The sequence below is a fragment of the Mchenga conophoros genome, linkage group LG5 (assembly GCF_057382185.1).
Source record: "Mchenga conophoros isolate Kocher_MC1m ecotype Shallow Benthic linkage group LG5, M_conophoros_male_GT1.1, whole genome shotgun sequence".
NCBI classification, from domain to species: Eukaryota; Metazoa; Chordata; class Actinopteri; order Cichliformes; family Cichlidae; genus Mchenga; species Mchenga conophoros.
Window position 1 is genome coordinate 25,869,936 of NC_140530.1, and position 17,149 is coordinate 25,887,084.

Here is a 17,149-nt window from a genome sequence, read left to right on the forward strand (position 1 = left end):
CTAACTGACTGCAGATGCTACACTAACAGTGTTGATAAAACTGCAATTAAAGTGGATAAAAGAAGCTAAGATTTTGAAAATAAATCATGATATGGGGTGGTTATGATGAGATGATTATTCTTTGATGTGATGAATACTTTGTTTATCCCATATTTGGGAAATTATTTTTGTTACAGTAGTTATGTTCAGTAGTTATGTTATGATACTGTAAGCGAGGTGGGGACATAAAAAAGCAAACAAAAAAGCTGTCCCAATATAAAGAACAAACCACAATATATATAAATATGAGTGACTTAAAAGGATGACTACATAAATTCGTCTCACTGTAAACAACGCATTAATAATTGGAGGCTACCTTCAGAAACCCTTTGAAAAGTTAAAAAAAAAATCAAGTCGATCACGGTGATCACTGTGACCCTCATTCACACAACATTTATACTGCCTCCTGGTAGGTGGTGGACCATTTATACCTAGCTAATAGAGGTAGCAAGCTGATGGGAAAAGGCTTAATCGTTTGCCTAATTCCGAGTTACTTTAAATGCAACATCGTTTAAATCTTTCTAATGAAGACATGTGATTGGCTGTTAATTTTAAACATGATAAAGAATTAGCCAATCAGTGACACTTTTCTTGGTCGTCGCCAGCAACGAACATACACTGTTTGTACATAGAGGAACCAGCAGTTTGGCCAGTCAGAGCCTGACAAAAGCGATTTTATAAAGCTGTACGTCATGTGCTGAGTTTCCACATCTGGTTTTATACGGCCCTAGGTAGACGCGTAGCCGTCTTCTGTCGGCATGAATCTCGGGTGAGTCTTCCTTATAACGGTAAGGGGAGTTAGCTTAGGCTAACACGGGTCGAATGTGTCGCAGTGAAATGAAGGGGATTATTTTAGCTTAAAACCGAAGAGAATCAATACATAACATGACCCATTTTAAAAACACTACATTGCAGCAATAAAAGAGGGGAGGTCAACCTGCAAGGGTCCCCATGAACCTGACTACAGCTCTTACAAACAACTCAGAAAATTTCACCGTGAGACTGGTGTGCATCAAAACATCTTAACATTGTATTGATTTACGGGCACAAGGTTTGGAGCCGTAAGTATAGTCGAACAGTTAGAAGTTTGGTTCTGTACATCAGTTTTCAGCGTTTAATTGAGTTTTCCAGGTTTTGCATTAACTGTTTGGGAATTGCAGCTGTTTTTAGACACATTTGTATGTGCGCAAAATAAATTTGGCAAACTAACACAATTTTAAATACTTGGATGACAATCCTTTTCGTCAATTGAGATGCTCTGCAGACTTACTGCAGCCACCTTCAGTTTCTGCTAGTTTGTGGATTTCTAAGCCTTCAGTCTGGTCTTCAGTAGCTGAAAAGCTTGCTCTATTGGAGTGAGATCAGGTGACTGACTTGGGCATTGTACAATATCCTATTTCTGTGCCTTGATAAACTCTTGGAATACTTTTTTGGTATGCTTTGGGTCATTATTCATTTGTACTGTGGAGCACAGTGTGATCAGTTCTGCAGCATTTGTCTGAATCAGCAGAGTAAAGCTTAGTACACTTCAGAATTAATCCTACTACTTCTGTCAGCTCTCACATCATCACTATAAGATAAATAAGGATTATTTTGAACTGTGAATATGTAAAGCTTCTGTAGTACAATAATAAAAAATATGGAGTGGAAATTGAGCATACACCAACCACTTAGACTAGATAATGAGACTTAAATACAGTATCGATCTTTGCCCTGTACTGACTCATAAGATGTGATTGTGTGACGTTTCATAAATGGGACATTTAAGCGAAGAAAAACCATGACCCTCCTGTGGTTGGACTGTTGTTATTTGAGTGCTGTTTCAGTGATCCTGATCCCATATTTGGACTTGGACAAAACACACTTTGAAAAATGAAAGTAGAAACAGTTGGTTCTGTAGGTGCAGTACAGCTACAGTATAATTTTTGGTGTTTATTGTGTTTTTTCTGTGCCCTAATCGATGTTGTGTTTGTGAACAGGGACGGCCTGCTTTTTGAACTTGAAAATGGAAAACCCAAGTTGATTTTGCTAAATCATGGTGAGACCTTTAAGCTTTTATAATCTACATTTTAATCTTCATTTTGGATGTGCAGAAAAATAATGTTTTCCATCCAAATCTATCCATAGCTCTTTGAGTAATCCTGTTAACAAACGCACAGTTAACAGTCAGTTAACCTTCCTGGTAAAGCTGTGTTTTGACACTGTGAAGATTACTTTATGTAAAATTCCTATTTTTCAAAATTATACTTACTACTCCCATGCCTGTTCCACTGCAGGTGTTGATAAAAATCCAGCAAAGGTAGGACTCCAATTTAAAGTTGGGCTATTATATTCTCATGAAAATGTGTTTATCCAAATACCTTTGGTGACATATTGTTTATGTTTCTAATGATCAGTAACAATTGCATGATGGTCTGTCGGCTTTATGACTGTTATAGTTTTGTCTGATCTGGTGTGTTTCCTCACAGCTGTCCTTCAGGCCTGGAGCAGCAAACATCCTCAGCTGCCGGCAGACCTCCTGTGTGTCAGATGTACAGGGGGAGGAGCGTCCACCCCGACAGCTGGCAATGAGGCACAGAGGGGCCAGGAGTAAGGCAGGAGGAGCAGGTGCATCTGTCACCTCCAATACTGAAGGGAAGAGTGCCAGCTTGACTTCAATGAAAACACATGATCATCACAAAGTTGGCATCGTCAAAGCTGTGGCCAAGGTAAGGATCTGGTTTAGCATACCTGTAAAGGTTTGGACACATTTTCAAAAAAGCTTCTATGAAATAATAAAATGATAACATAACATTTTTTATTTGTTCCTCTCCGACTTGGTCCCACTCACACATAAAATCCAAAGGTGAGTGAGCAGGATATTGTTAGTCTCACTTGCTTTCTGTTGAATCTGAAGTTCTTCAATGGTTTTTGTTCACATTTTTTTACTGTTTTTCTTAACTGGCTGTTCTATTTATAGACATTTTTCCCAATTTGTATTGCTTTTTTTATTCAGTTTCCTACTACATTTTCCTTTGTTTTTGTTAATATTGTAATTTCTTGCTTTACTTTTTTCACTTCAGTTGTTCTGAAGATAATTTTCTTCTTTTTTGTGATCTAAATGTGATCGACCTTCTTTTCTTCTTGTGCATCTAAAGACCACTTTCAGAACTCTCTGGAAGACCAGTTATGACCACTTGTGCCACTTTTCTTCTATACTTTAATCATAGACCTCAAACATGCACAGAGAGCAAACATCAACTTCTATTTCAACCTTGCACAAATTTCGTGTGAGGGATCATTGCTGGTGACAAGACTCCACAGTTTCCAAGCCAGAAGGCAGCCCATCGAGTGAAAAGCAAGACTAGGAGCATGCTCATTACATTTTTTTTTTTTTTTTTTTTTCCATGATTCACTGAATTTGTCTCCTAGGGTGAGATTGTCAACAGAGATTTCCGCTGAATGCTCTGTCAGGTGTCCTGAGGCATCTGACAGAGAGCATTTGGTTGAAAGGGTTTGAACTGTGGTGCCATCATATGCTGGCACACAGCACATTAAAAACACAGCAGTTTTGGGAGGGGTTTTTGCCACACCAACACAATCTTTGCTCACCAACTGTCTCACTTTCCACATATATTTTCCTGTGACTTTGTTTACTTCATAAAAAAAATAAAAATAAATTTCAAGGATCATTGCTTTGACATACTGGAGGAGATGCATTATAGCAGAGAAAATGGGACTATTTCTTATAAATTCTCATGTACATATGTATATAAGAAGTATGTACGTGTTTTTCATGTTTTGTATTTTTGTTCTGTTGATGCACTACTGGTTTAGAGTTATTACTGTCTAGTTCAAATATTTTGGGGTTCTTTGGATTCTATCACTTATTTGGATGCAGGCAATGGGGGAAGCAGCCTAAGCAGAGATTCCTAGATATTCGTCTCCTACCTACTTCATCCAGCTCCTCTGGGTGGGGAAACAAAGGCCTTTCTAAGCCTGCTGAGGCCCACAATCTCCCCAGCATGTTGTGGGGTCATCTCTTAGTAGAAAATGCCTAAAACACCAGTTGCAAGTGTTGTTCCCATTATATTCCTTAACCATGGGTTCTTTTGATGTGAAAGAGCAGCAGGTCTACTCTGAGCTCTTCCTGAATGACTGAACATAGACACATTTGTGCAAAAATTAATTTGTACTGCTTGTATCTGCGATCTTTTTCATTCAGGCACTATCTGTAGGTCATCGTCAAAAGACCTACAGGTACACCGGTAATTTAACAGTTTAACCTTAACACTTGGCTTTCTCTTCACCACAACAGACTGTCCATACTGTGCACTATTTATAAAATAGGGTATTGTAAGTTGCCTTAAATTTAAAATAACTCTGTAACTGTCTCCCCTCAACCATTGATTTTCTGTCTTTCTGCTGAAGGTAAAGTCAGACAGGCAGAAACACAGTATTACTCTTGGGCCCCTGAGAGCCGGTGAGAAAACGGGACAAGCGGGAAACACTAGGACTCGAGGAGCTGGAAAGGCAGGATTTAAAGACCCAGCAGCCAGTAGGGATGCAGCACTGAAGGACAGCATGGTGTGTCTGACCAGTGAGCAGCTGCAGCACATCCTCAGCACTGTCCAGACCTCCAACAATATGCAGCACCCACCAGAGGATGACAAGACTCAAGGAAGCAATGGTAGAGTGGTGCACTGAGAAGGACTGAAGCACAGAGTGAAGAGCAATTTAAAAAGTTCTTTTTTTTTTTTTTCACCCTTTCAGGAAATCAAACAAGCTCAAAATCTGGCTACTCACAGAATGAAGGAGGAGGAGGCAATATGAGGGAGGAAGACAGAGGAGGAGGAGGGGAGGGAATAAAGAAAGGAGATGGAGAAGGAACAGATTCAATGGGAACCTCACAACAGAAAGACAACAAGTGAGGAGCTTGTCACAGTTCTTGTAGCAAAATCAAATTCCTCTTGATGCATACCTACTGTAGATGGCAGTCAGTGTATAGGACTCTGGAAATTTAGCTGACTCTTTAATTCAAGCATGAATATAATTAGACAACACAAATGTCACATCATTGTTACAGCAGATCCAAAAAAAAATCAAGTTTTTAAGATGTTGTGATGATGCTGTTGTTCCTCAGGTTGTCTGGAGGTATGTTCAGCTGGCTGGAAGAGCGACAGTCAGACAGCAAGGCAGCCATCGAAGCTAAGAAGGCTCAGTGGAAGAAAGAACTCGGTACGTACAGTTACACACACGCAGGCATTTTAAACCAGTAATCCTCATGTATATTAAGAATGGTGACAGTTATACCAGAGAGTTTGAGCATCATTGTATGGCTCTGATAAACCTGCTGAACAGCAAAGAGCAAACACAGTAAGAGTTTAATTATTGTTTTATCTTATATTGTCTTTACTCACCTCAGCCTGAAATCAAGCCTCAGTTGATGTTAAAAAATCAGAATGAGGAAAAATGTCAGTCACTTTGCATTGGTTTTGCTATTTATGAAACAGCAGAGAGGCGTACTACGAAGCAATTAGACACAGCTGTAATTTCTTTTGGGTAGCTGTCTTGACAAAGCTTAAAACCAAAGTTAAGAGATGACCATTAATATGATGATGGTTATCACTTTCTGCTGCACATTAACGGGGGTGTTTTGCTTGTCATGTCACTTTCCTTCTGCACGTAATTGATCGTTCTGCTTACTTAGGAATCCTAATCAGAGGAATGGACAATAGACAAACATAAGGAATGTAAAATAATGACACAGCAAAGGACAACACAGGTGCTGCATGTAAGCCAAGTGAGCAATGCTGCAGAAAATCATTACGTGTACTTCTTGTGTGCACATTAGAGCTCTGAGACTTTAAACTTGATCCATTTACATGCCGTTTTATAATCAGTAGCTTCAGACTCTGTGCCACAGCCTATTTACAAATGTGCCTTTAGTTTGTGGACACATGACACATTTGTTGTATTTGCTATGATGTGAGAAGTGTGGGGGGAAAAAAGAATTGGCAGCAGATTAAAGTATGAAATTATATTTATGCATTTTCTGCTTTAGAAACTGAATTCTTGAGAAAATATAATATGAACAGTTTGTCCTGCAGTAACTTTGCAGCAAGGCTTGCTTCAGTGGTGTCAGTAAAATATGGCTCCACAGGTTGCATGTATAAAATATATTCTGTCTGTAGAGAATGTAAAATGCATTTTGAGCATGCTGTCATTAAAGGAAGTTTATTTTAAATTGGATTGTGTTATATATTCAACATAAGTTACTCTGGTCTTATCAGGTAAAAAGAAAGCCACTTTCATAGCCTGAAAAAAAAGTAAATTTAGTGTTTACACACCTCACTAATGTATGATTATTACTTATTAGTTAGACCATCTGGATTTTCAGCACAAATGTACTGAACTATGAGGGGAAAACATCCAGCGAGAGGTCAGAAGCCAGACAGGATAGATTTCATTTACTCAGTCCCTTTTTTGCTGAACAGAGAATCTGCTCCAACCTACTGGTAACACAAACCAAAGTGCAAAATGTAGTTTGTAGTACCAAGTCTGCAGATGCTCAGTCAGAAACAACAACCTGACTCCATGGAGCCTTATGTCAACAGTCCTAGCTTCTGCTGGTGGTGTAATGTTGAGGGGAATGTTTCCTTGGCACACTTTGAGTCCATTAATGCCAACTGCTCATGATGTGAACACCACAGGCTCTCTAACTGTTGTTGATGACCATTTCTTTATATGGTCACAATTTAATGGCTCCAAGAGCACAATTACACCAGAGTGTGCATAATGAGTACTCGATGTTAAAACCTTTGTAGTGTTATTTAAGTAAGATTTTGACTTTGACTCTGAGTACTACTTTTCAACACTTTTGAAAACCCCTTTTTTTTTTTTTTTTTTTTTGGTTTTGTTTTGTTTTCCAAAATCAGCGTTTAACCTTGTGACGTTTATTTTAATGTATAGGTAACCTGAAATGACATACTGATAGGTCAACACTGGCAATGACTCCTGTTATCAAAGAGTCAAAGTGTGTGTGTGTGTGTGTGTGTGTGTGTGTGTGTGTGTGTGTGTGTGTGTGTGTGTGTGTGTGTGTGTGTGTGTGTGTGTGTGTGTGTGTGTGTGTGTGTGTGTGTGTGTGTGTGTGTGTGTTAGATGAACAGGTGGCCCTAAAGCAGCAGCAACATTCAGCACCCAGCAGACTGCAGGTACAGTCACCTCTGAGTTCCTGTGCTCATTTTGTTTTTTAATTCTCTTCTTCTTCTTTTTTTTTTTTTTTTGAATAATTAAACTGCTGATTTAAAATTTTACCAACTGTTCCAAAAATATTAAAACTAGAACTTTTACAACTAGAACTACAAGCTGAATTGTGTTAAGTAATGCTCAAGAATTAGTTGGAATGGATGAATTGATTTAGGAAAGTGGGCTCGACTCTTAGAATAGCCAAAATGTGCAAAATTGACTTATTTGCATCATACTTTGTTCAGTATGAAGCTGTCGCCCTCTACTGTCAGTTAAGAAGAATACAGGCTTATGCAGGACTTGTGATTGGACTCTGGGTTGATATATTTTATTTTATTTTATTTGTAGCATGTGTAAAAGCCTTTTGTGTATGTCTATGTGTGTGTTTTTCAGGCTGAGGAGGACACACAGAGTGTGTTATCAGTGCAGAGCTCGATCAGCCACAAACAGCAGCCGCCAGCCATCAGATCCAGCCTCAGACTCGGGGTAATAAAAGTACTTTTCACAGATAAAATCAACACTGAGGTTGGAGCAGCCATGCTTTTTTTTCTTTCTTTTTTTTTTCTTCATTTCTTCACACCATCACACTTTAACTGATGTAAGAACACCAACTTTCCATTCTGTCCTCAGCAAGACTAAACATCAGTTAAATTTGTAACAAGCAGAAAAAGTATATTTAATCAATTATCAGTAATTTTTTTTATTTATATTGGATTGGGTTGATTGGTCTTATTGGATTCTTTGTCTTATCATCCTATGCATCTTACAAAATGTGTTTTAGTACTTGTTGCATGTGGTGGTTTATAGTTAGATATCTTATCTCTGGAGATGATATTAATGTGATGTAAAACACCAGAATACAACCACACGGGTAATTATGCTGGTACTTGTCCATTTCAGGTTAAAACGTGAATACGATTACCTGCAGTCTAAATCAGACCCTGGTGACTAAACAATTACAAAAAACACTAAAAATGAAAATATATTCTGTTGGTTTATTTTACTGAAGTCTTTTAATTGTATATTTAGTTTTTTTATTACTTAGTAAGTGAATGTGTATTACACAGATTTTGGTTCTTATTTTATTGTATTTAGTTCAGCTCTTCTTCAGTTTTTTTTTTTTTTTGTCATTTTGCTTCAATAATAGCTGTTTTATTTCATTACTGGTTGTTTCCTGTTTTGAACGCCGGAACAAGAACTTTTGGGATAGACCAAACATGTTCATCTCACCTTAAATACTAATTAAATCAAACGAAGCATTTATCTGCTTTTTTTTCTTATACCTTACTGTTTAAGAGTAAAGTAAAAGAGTAAAGTGCAGTTGAAGATTTTCAGTAACATAACTTTCCCTAACTTGTTATTTGCCTTTTAATCCCTCTCTAACTTATAGTACAAAAAAATGTCGCTTTCATTGCAGTTTTTTTGTATTTTGTTTTTTTTTATATGACACTGAGAGAGTGAAACGAGAAAAGATTTATTGAATCTGATATTTCTCTCAAGTGTTGTTTATCTATACAGTTCAGGGTTATTCATTTCAGAACTGCTGCTGACTGAATTCGAGCATATTTTTTTGTGTGTATGTGTCTGTGTGCGTTTAAGATTTATTCACAACAAAACTTAACTGTGATCTTAAGGATGTGTTTAGGCAACAAAAAATATGAATTAAAATTAAGTCCTTGCATCTCTGTAGGAGGTCACTCCGATGGAGGAGGAGATGCTAAGTGTGGAGAGGAGAGAAGAGCAGAAGAGGTGCTGGTTGGAAGAGCTGGACCGTCAGAGAGAGGAGATGACTGAGCGCAGGAGACGAGAGAAAGTGCTGCAGAGTCAGGTACAGCGGGGACACGGCACAGACCAGGCAGGTTTGAGAGGTCAAAGTTGTCCCCCTGAGTCTGGTGTTGTTGTGTCTGCAGGCGGAGGACCACGAGCTCTGGGCTACACATTTTGACTCGCTGCAGAGGAGGCCGCCTGTCCAGCCTGCAGTTCCATCAGCGCTGCCACCGGCTCAGTTCAGCAGCTCTGATCGGGGAGAGTGGGAGCCCTTGTCAAGCCTTTCCCTCATCTGGGATGCTACGAGCAGCTGTGGAGCAGACAGTGTCGCAGGAAACAGTGTGGATACAACCCGTGGGTACCCAACCAGGGCCAGGTGGGAAGGAACGTCTCGTCAAATATTTAAAAGACTCTTTGTACACGATCCATGGTGACTTATTTGTGATGAGCTGCAGATGTATAAGTGTATATATTTAGTTTGTTTGTTTTCCTGTGGTATGTACAGCTATCTGAGGACCATGACCTCCCTGTTGGATCCTGCCCAGATAGAGGAGAGAGAGCAGAGGAGGCTAAAACAGCTTGAACAGCAGGTAGGAGGAGGCACAGAGAAGAGATCAGTGAATGTTTTTCTCACCAAGATTCCCTAAATTTTATCTTTTCCTACCAGCGAGCTATCGAAGCCCAAGTGGAGGAGCGTCGTCTGCAAAGGGAACGAGAGGAGGCGAAGAGGAGACAGGAGGAGGAGGAAGAAGAGAGGAGGGTGGTGCTGGAAAGGGAAATGCTGCAGAGACAGTATGAGATGGACACACTGAAGGAGAGGGAAAAGGTCAGAGACAGACTATTATACAGAAACATTTACGTAAACTCTCTGCACTGCTTTATTTCTCATATTTTCTGTTAAACATTTTCTGCTGAGGATGAAGCTAACTGTACTTATCTGAAACTGTTTCATTGTGTTCTTCATCTTTAGGAGCAATCGATCAATCAGGAGGAGCAGCTAAAAAAAAGCAGCCATGATGGCAGATTGCATCAGGAACTGGAGTCCAACGGTCAGTAAGACTTTTGCAGTGTCTTTGCACTTTGGATCTGAAAATATGCACCAAAAGTATATTTTTACTCTGCCTGCTCAGTAATGAATCAATGCTTTGAAGCACAGGATTCAACCACATGGTAATGCTGCTAAAAATATAGAGTCTGGGTCCAAATATACATATCTTTTATTCTACTGAGTGGCAGAAGTACAGAACGTGGCCTCAGAAATAGTTTGCAGAGTTAATCAATGCCAAACAGTAGATCGAACCACTGTGAGGATTATGGAGGGAGTCATTTTCTAAAAACTTGAAATGTAATCCACTTCTGCCATGAACCAAAACTGTTGCTGAGAGACTGATAAACAGCAATGAAAGTGATTTCCACCCAAAGGAATTAGTTTCATTAGTATCCTACCAAGGAACCAACTCATTGTGCTCATTTATGTTTAATGTTTTCTGGTTTCTGACAGAAGAGAGCGTTTCACTCCCAAACTGTTTATTAAACACACCTGCTCCAGGATTTGCTCCCTCCTGTGTAGCACTGGTGACAGCTGATTTAAAATAAATTGAGGTGCAGAAGATGTTGAAGTAAACATGTTTGTAATAATCAGCTCTGTGTGTGTCTGTTTTTGTTTTCAGCAGTTACCAGGCAGGCTGAAGATTTGGAGGACACCAGCACTTCGGGTTCCTCTTACAAAGACGCTGCTGTACAGACAGGTAACGCATCTAATGCTACTACACCCACTTACACTGCTGCTGTGGGAGACCGTATGTCTGCGTCTATCTGCACTGAGCCACTAAAAAAAATCTGTTTCCATGTTTGTGAGATTGAAATGTTTCAGTGCAGCATCAAGGTGGAGTAAAAAGAGCTTTGAGTCCTCAATTAGAGCAGAGAATGCACTGTAACTACCAGTTTACCTTCTAGTTTATGACTAAATTAGCAAGATTTAATTAAAGTTGACCCATTCTGCCCATTTTCAGATTTTTCTCTTTAAAGAAGCTTTGCATGAACAGCAAGCAAATTTGGCTTCTGTGGTCACAGTCGGAGCTGTGTGTCTAATATGACCGTATTAGGGACATCCACTCTGACGTCATTCATATCTAAGTGTAGGAAAACAGAACTGTCTGAATTCTGCTGGAGGTGATGTCATTGTTGGAAAATGTGTCCATGTTTAATATGAATATCCACGATTGTCTCTCTCGCTCTTTTGCCCTCTCTTTCTATGGGTATCTAATACCTTTGCAGTATTTTATATTTTCTGTTTTTCTACAAGATAAATGAGTAAAGAGGCTCTCTGTCAATATATTGATAAAGTTGTAGCGGTGTCATCTTTACCTCTTAGGTCCTACAAGAGTCTTGAACAGGCAGACTCAAAATTTGTTTAAATGATTCTTGGGGTTTTTTTTTCCTTGTGTGAAGGAGCAATATTTCTAGAAAGCTGCTCATTATTTCCTGTACAGTACAAATCATTTTTTTGGTTCAGCCCTATTTAATATTTGCTGAAAGGCCTCATATCTGTATGTTTTTATTTATCCCTGTCTCTGTGCAGAAGCTGCTCCTTCTCTGCCGCTCAGAGCTCAGACTCCAGATGTCTCAGCGCAGCCTCCTCCATCTCTGCCCACTGCTGCTCCTCCTCCAAACAGCAGGAGCAGAGCGTTGAGAACAGGGAAGGAGAACATTTGTCTGCCAGCAGGAGGAGACCCATATGAGCCGTTTGCCAGGACAGAGAAGAGCAGGAGGGACAAGAGGAGACCTGAGTGGAACACTCAGAGGTAGAAACTCCTAGACCATCACACTCTAGTACATCTGAAACAGGGATTGTATTGATAATATTTTAAAAATCTCTCCCTACACATGCTCTGCTTCAGGCCAAACCGTCAATTCGTTCCAGCCTCAGAGCGCTACCCAGCTGCTCTGCAGAGGAACAGACAGGAGAGTCGACTAAAGAGGCAAGCTGAGCTCCTCGCTCTGCAGGAGAGGACCTGTCTGCCGAGGACCGACCCTCCTCTTCCTCCTCCACCCCAGGAGCTTTGCCTGTGCCCTGACATCATGCAAACCAGAACCAGTCCCACCAGGAAGGTAGCCCCCCCCCCCCCCCCCCCCCCCCCAATACCAGCTTCTTAAAAATACTTTTGTTACTTCTAGTTTTCTCTGCTGGCTGGAGGTCATTTGTAACCCTCCCAGCTGCAGGTGGATGTGTGTGTTGATGACTGCTGCTGTTTCAGGTGGAAGCCAACTCCAGAGGGCACATCATTTCCACAGGCTTAAACGCTGAAAGGTGAGCAGCGGACAGTAGACTCCAATCAGAAGGTTTTAATATTTGAACAGATTCTGAAAGTTTTTTTTTAAATTTTTTTTTTTAGGAGGATTGAAAATTTCAGAAAAAAAAGTTTGTGCAGTTTGTAACCAGAAAGCCTAATTTTTAGTAATTAGTCCAGCAGCTGTGCATGGCGGGGTTGGGACTCCCTCTTCAAAACTGTGTGCCACTACAACTATGTGCTTAGTTTTAGTCTGTGTGGTGAATGTTGTAGATGTTTATTGAGACTTGGATGTCAGTGTTCTGTGTATTTTAATACACAAAATGATAAAAACTTACCTGCAAACTCACTCTTTAAACTAACATAAACTGAAAAATAAGACTAACTAAATTGAATAAACTAATAGAACAAATGGAAAACTGTATTAAATTTGGTCAGCCCACAATTAAAATCGTTATAAGATTGTATTTTCAGCCAGTTTTCAGGTAGTTTGGTTGTGCATTTTATTCTAGACTAAAACATAAGAAATGTAAAGGGCTTTTTCATGTTTTGTTTTGTTTTTTGTCCTCCAGAGGGCGCTCTCCTCCTGTCCCTGCAGTCAAACACAGAGCGCCGAGTCAGCATGCCTCCAATACTCTTCCTCTTGTCTCGGAGTTCATTCCTTACGTCAGGACTAATGAAGTCTTCAACCTGGACCCTCTGGAGCCCGCTGACACTCCTCCACCCCTCACACACTCAGGTTAGACACACCAAACTAGATGTAATGATCCCCAAAATTTTCAAGTTCCAGCCTCGCCATTGACACAAATTCTACGATACAGTAGAGGAAATGATTTGGGTTTGAAAGTCACAACAAAAACTAGATGCTTATTCAAGTTTAAGCCTTCATGTAAGTACAGTATTGTTACACGATGGAGTAACATAATTGTATCTGCTTGTTCAGAGTTTTATCCCACAAGTCCCCAAAACGTTGAAAACCAATCAATTAATTGCCTGACAAAAGAAATATTTTGCATAATTCTCCTTTCTCACTCTTAGAATCACCAGACTTTACAAAATAGGCTCAATGTTTCTATCAGTGTGACCTGAAAATAGTGAATGAGCTCGTGAACGCATCAGGAAAGTGTTTACTGAGGTCAAAACTGAGGGTCATTTCGCCACAGACTTCTACATAATCTTTATATAACCAAAGGTATCACCTCTGGTGGCCATTAAAAAAAATATTCAGGATTATTCTGACCCTGGAAGCTGGGTCCATTTTGTATTCCCATAACTTCCATAACTTTCATCTAATGTCACTTTGAAAGTCTTTGCACAGAAACAGATAAATCTTTATTTCTTTTTGTTAGACAATCATGATAACTGCCTGATCTTTAGTTGGATAAAACAATCCACTCCTCTGGGAGTAACTTAAAACCTTTTGTCAGGTAGCAAACTTGGAAACAGCGGCACATAAATGCAGAGAAAAACCTCTGAGCATGTTACTGTGCATCAGTTTGCATCTAAATAAATGTTCTCTCCTGTTATAGGAGCGCCTCCTCCATCACATCGAGACCCCCTCCTCCACCCAGAGCTGCTTCGTAACACCCACATACACCGACAGCAGGAGATCCTCAGAGGCCTGGCTCAGCTCCGCCAGGTAACACACTCAAAAAACCCCACACACAAGGTGTCCTTACAGAGAAAACCCCAACAATCAAACAACCTGCTGTGAGCAAGCGCTTGGCAACAATGGGAAGTAAAAACTCCCTTTTAGCAGGATTAAACCTAAAGAACCAAGCTCAGGGAGGGGCCAGCCATCTGCTGGTAGGGGGTTGGGGGAGGGAGACGGGACAAAAGACACACTGTGAAAGAGAGCCAGGAAGTAATCATTCTCCGACTTAGTTTTGTCAGGGTCATCATTCATTATTACTCACTAATAATGTATGATGACCCTGAAACCAGGGTTAGCAGATAAAGTCTGCTGTCTTTATCTGCTGATTCTCCTGAAGTCTTGTTACAGAGTCTGTTACAGTGTTTCCGCCAGTGTATTACAAACCCAGCAGTCTGCCGCTCTCCTCTTCTCAGTAAATTCAGTTGCCTCAAAATGAGCAGAATAGTTTCCCCGTCACGCCTGTGTTGATCCACATGAAGACGATGAGTGATGAGCATCCTCACCTGTACAAACTGTGTTTGTGTGCTCTCAGGGTTTGTTACTGAAGCAGCGGGAGCTAGAGTCAGATCTGAATCCTTCCCGGAAGCATCACGACAAGCACCAGATTCCCTCGACATCACACCGCACGTGACCTCCGACCTGTGTCAAATAAAACCTCAGCACTCTCATGTGAGTGCATTTATTTTGATACTACAGAGTCCTTCAGACTTGATGACCTCAGGAGGTCCAACCCTTGAGGGGACAGATGATCAGCGTACTAAAATGTCACAAATCAGTAGTTGACTCCCCTGCACCTATGACCAGGAGATACACAGTTTAGTTTAACAGTGAAACAGTAACAATCTAACAATGAGTTCAAGCAGAATAACCCCTGAATGAGTCACTGAGTGTAATTCTCCATAAACTCTTCTTCCCACTGCACAAAAAGGAAGAGTAAATATTCCAGAGATGGTTGTAGCTCTCATGAGCTGCTCTTTTATAAAAAACCCAAATTAAATCATTATTTTTCTTAATATTACATTTATTTAACATTGGGGACACAGCGAAGTTTAAATTCTGTTAAAGCTGAAAGCTGAAATTGCAATGTTGCTTGTCTACTAGCAGGATTCTTGAAAATGTTCTGGTTGGATAGGCATACAAAGTTTGCCCTTTTCTTGGGGGTCATTCTAAACCAGGGATTTTTTTTTTTTTTTTTTTTTTCCTGGTTTATAATCGTCCTTAAAAAAAAAAAAAGCCTTTAAAAAAAGGTTCATGCTGCATAAAAGCTGAACTGGTGTGAATATGTCAGAGTAAACTCATCCCTCAGAGCTGCAGAGGGGAGTGGTCCACGAGTCGGACGCCGTGGTGGCTGAAGCTCAGAGCTAAAGACTCTGACGGGAAACTGACCATCCAGCGCTCTGCAGGTGTACTTGAACGCAACGTCCAGCGCTCTGCAGGTGTACTTGAATGTGACAGTGAACCAGTGATGTAGACGTGGGCACTGAGCAGATATGAAAGCCTGATGATAATCATCATAGCTAAAGATGAAATCCTTTGTAGTATCGAGGCCCCACCTACAGACCACCAACAAGGGGTGGCCTTAGACTGTATATAAAAGATGGACATAGCCACTGTGACATCACCCATTTGTTAGTTGATGCTTTTGAAACTAGGCATTGCAGATGAGGTGTGGATGTAACTAAAATGCTCGTAGGATAGTGACATGTCACACCCGCCTTAAAAAATTTTATCCTTTTTTTTTTTTTTTGACTGGTGACCATAAACATGCAGTCTTCAGTTTCAATTATGTTTTTAATTACTTATGGTTGGTGCTCAACAGGACTTTTAGACATTTTTACATTTAGTTCTACTTAAAATACTTGAAGCTTTTACTTGCCCTAAAGAAGATTCTTTATTAACAGGTTGCTAACAAGACGACAGAAGCTGTCGGGGAACATTAAGTCTAATCGAGCCAAACACAGGAGCTCAGTGGCCACACCCCTAAAGTCATGTAACTGTAGTGTAGTCTGTTTTGAGTTTAACAGTAAAATTAGTGAATTTTACTAGTCTTTCCCACAGAGCCTGTTATCTGCAATAATCAAAACCCGAGCTGTAGCAATGCCAGCTTCTGTATTGATCAACTGTGTTAGTTTCACCTCTCAGACCTGGATGTCCATCTTTTACATACAACTCATCTCTGCTGAGGTTGGTGGTTGAGTTTCATTGTGGGTTACGTTGGGAGCTGTTTTTGGAACAAGACGGCAGAATGAGGTGACGTATATCATCCTGTGGCCTCAGTTTATTTTTGCTGTGTTTTTTGTTCGTTCCTCACAAGTCCCTGAGTTCAAGTAAAAAATCTGTCCCTTTTCTCTGAGGGAGGCTGTTAGAGTTCACAGCCTGATGGGAAAATTTATCAAATTTTAGTGGCTAAAACTTCAAATATGAGGTTTTCTCTAAGAGACGCAAAAGTTAATTCAAACAGACAGCACTGAAACGCCTCCTCCAAACGGGAAGTCTTTCTCCTGCTGCTCACTGGCTGAGTTTCTTGGTGAATTGCGTTACATGAGGAACGTATTTTATTTTTAAATGCACTTTTTTTTTTTTATAAGAATGACATGGTATCTGACAACTGTTGAGTTTTTCCATTTTTTCCTGCAGAGAAGTGAGGAACAAATGTTTCTTTATTTTCTGCTGCCTAAGAAGCTGTGTTTCTGTGTGATTTTCATTGTGCTGATGTATTTTTTAATTTATTTTAAATGTAATTAAATGTTTGGAAACCTGTGGTTTATACTGACTTTCATTTCTTTTATGCATAGTTAGTTAAAACATGCTGACACCAGTTCATTCTGGTCAGATTCATTTTTGTTCTGGTTTGGTTCCCTGGTTCTGAGACAGTTTTACATGAGGTAAGTGTATGTACAGTAATCCCTGTGAGCCAGAAGCTCAGGAGGGAGAGCACTGTGAAGAGTTTCAGGCAGTAACAGTGAGGGGATATCTCTAATAATATGGGTCATCTCCAACACACAGCCCTTCTTCTAGTTGAATCCAAACTGACTGACACTGCGCCAGAAGAGTTGTCTGTGAGTCTTGGTTAACGTATTTAAACAGTGTGTAAACACATGAAGCATTCAGGACTTTGGCAGCTTGATGTCTTCATGATAAATAATATCAACATCACTGTGGCTTCATCCAC

At 40.0% G+C, this 17,149-nt stretch overlaps 1 protein-coding gene across 5 annotated transcripts; it reads left to right on the plus strand.

Annotated features, from left to right (window-relative positions):
- The first annotated feature begins 630 nt into the window (after window positions 1-630).
- ccdc66 (coiled-coil domain containing 66) lies at window positions 631-16,744 on the plus strand. 5 transcript variants are annotated; one of them, XM_085274590.1, is made up of 22 exons: window positions 631-808; window positions 955-1,100; window positions 2,019-2,077; window positions 2,316-2,338; window positions 2,508-2,747; window positions 4,450-4,708; window positions 4,792-4,945; window positions 5,162-5,256; window positions 7,180-7,232; window positions 7,660-7,752; window positions 8,957-9,094; window positions 9,177-9,409; window positions 9,539-9,623; window positions 9,701-9,859; window positions 10,004-10,082; window positions 10,704-10,781; window positions 11,615-11,837; window positions 11,934-12,144; window positions 12,291-12,343; window positions 12,896-13,062; window positions 13,853-13,962; window positions 14,510-16,744. In XM_085274590.1, the coding sequence occupies exons 5-22, from the start codon at window positions 2,607-2,609 to the stop codon at window positions 14,606-14,608; spliced, it is 2,430 nt and encodes an 809-aa protein (XP_085130716.1). In that variant the 5' UTR covers window positions 631-808; window positions 955-1,100; window positions 2,019-2,077; window positions 2,316-2,338; window positions 2,508-2,606; the 3' UTR covers window positions 14,609-16,744. The 5 variants fall into 5 exon arrangements, with proteins under 5 accessions (XP_085130716.1, XP_085130715.1, XP_085130712.1 ...); XM_085274589.1 differs by lacking the exon at window positions 2,316-2,338; XM_085274586.1 differs by lacking the exon at window positions 955-1,100.
- Window positions 16,745-17,149: the final 405 nt, after the last annotated feature.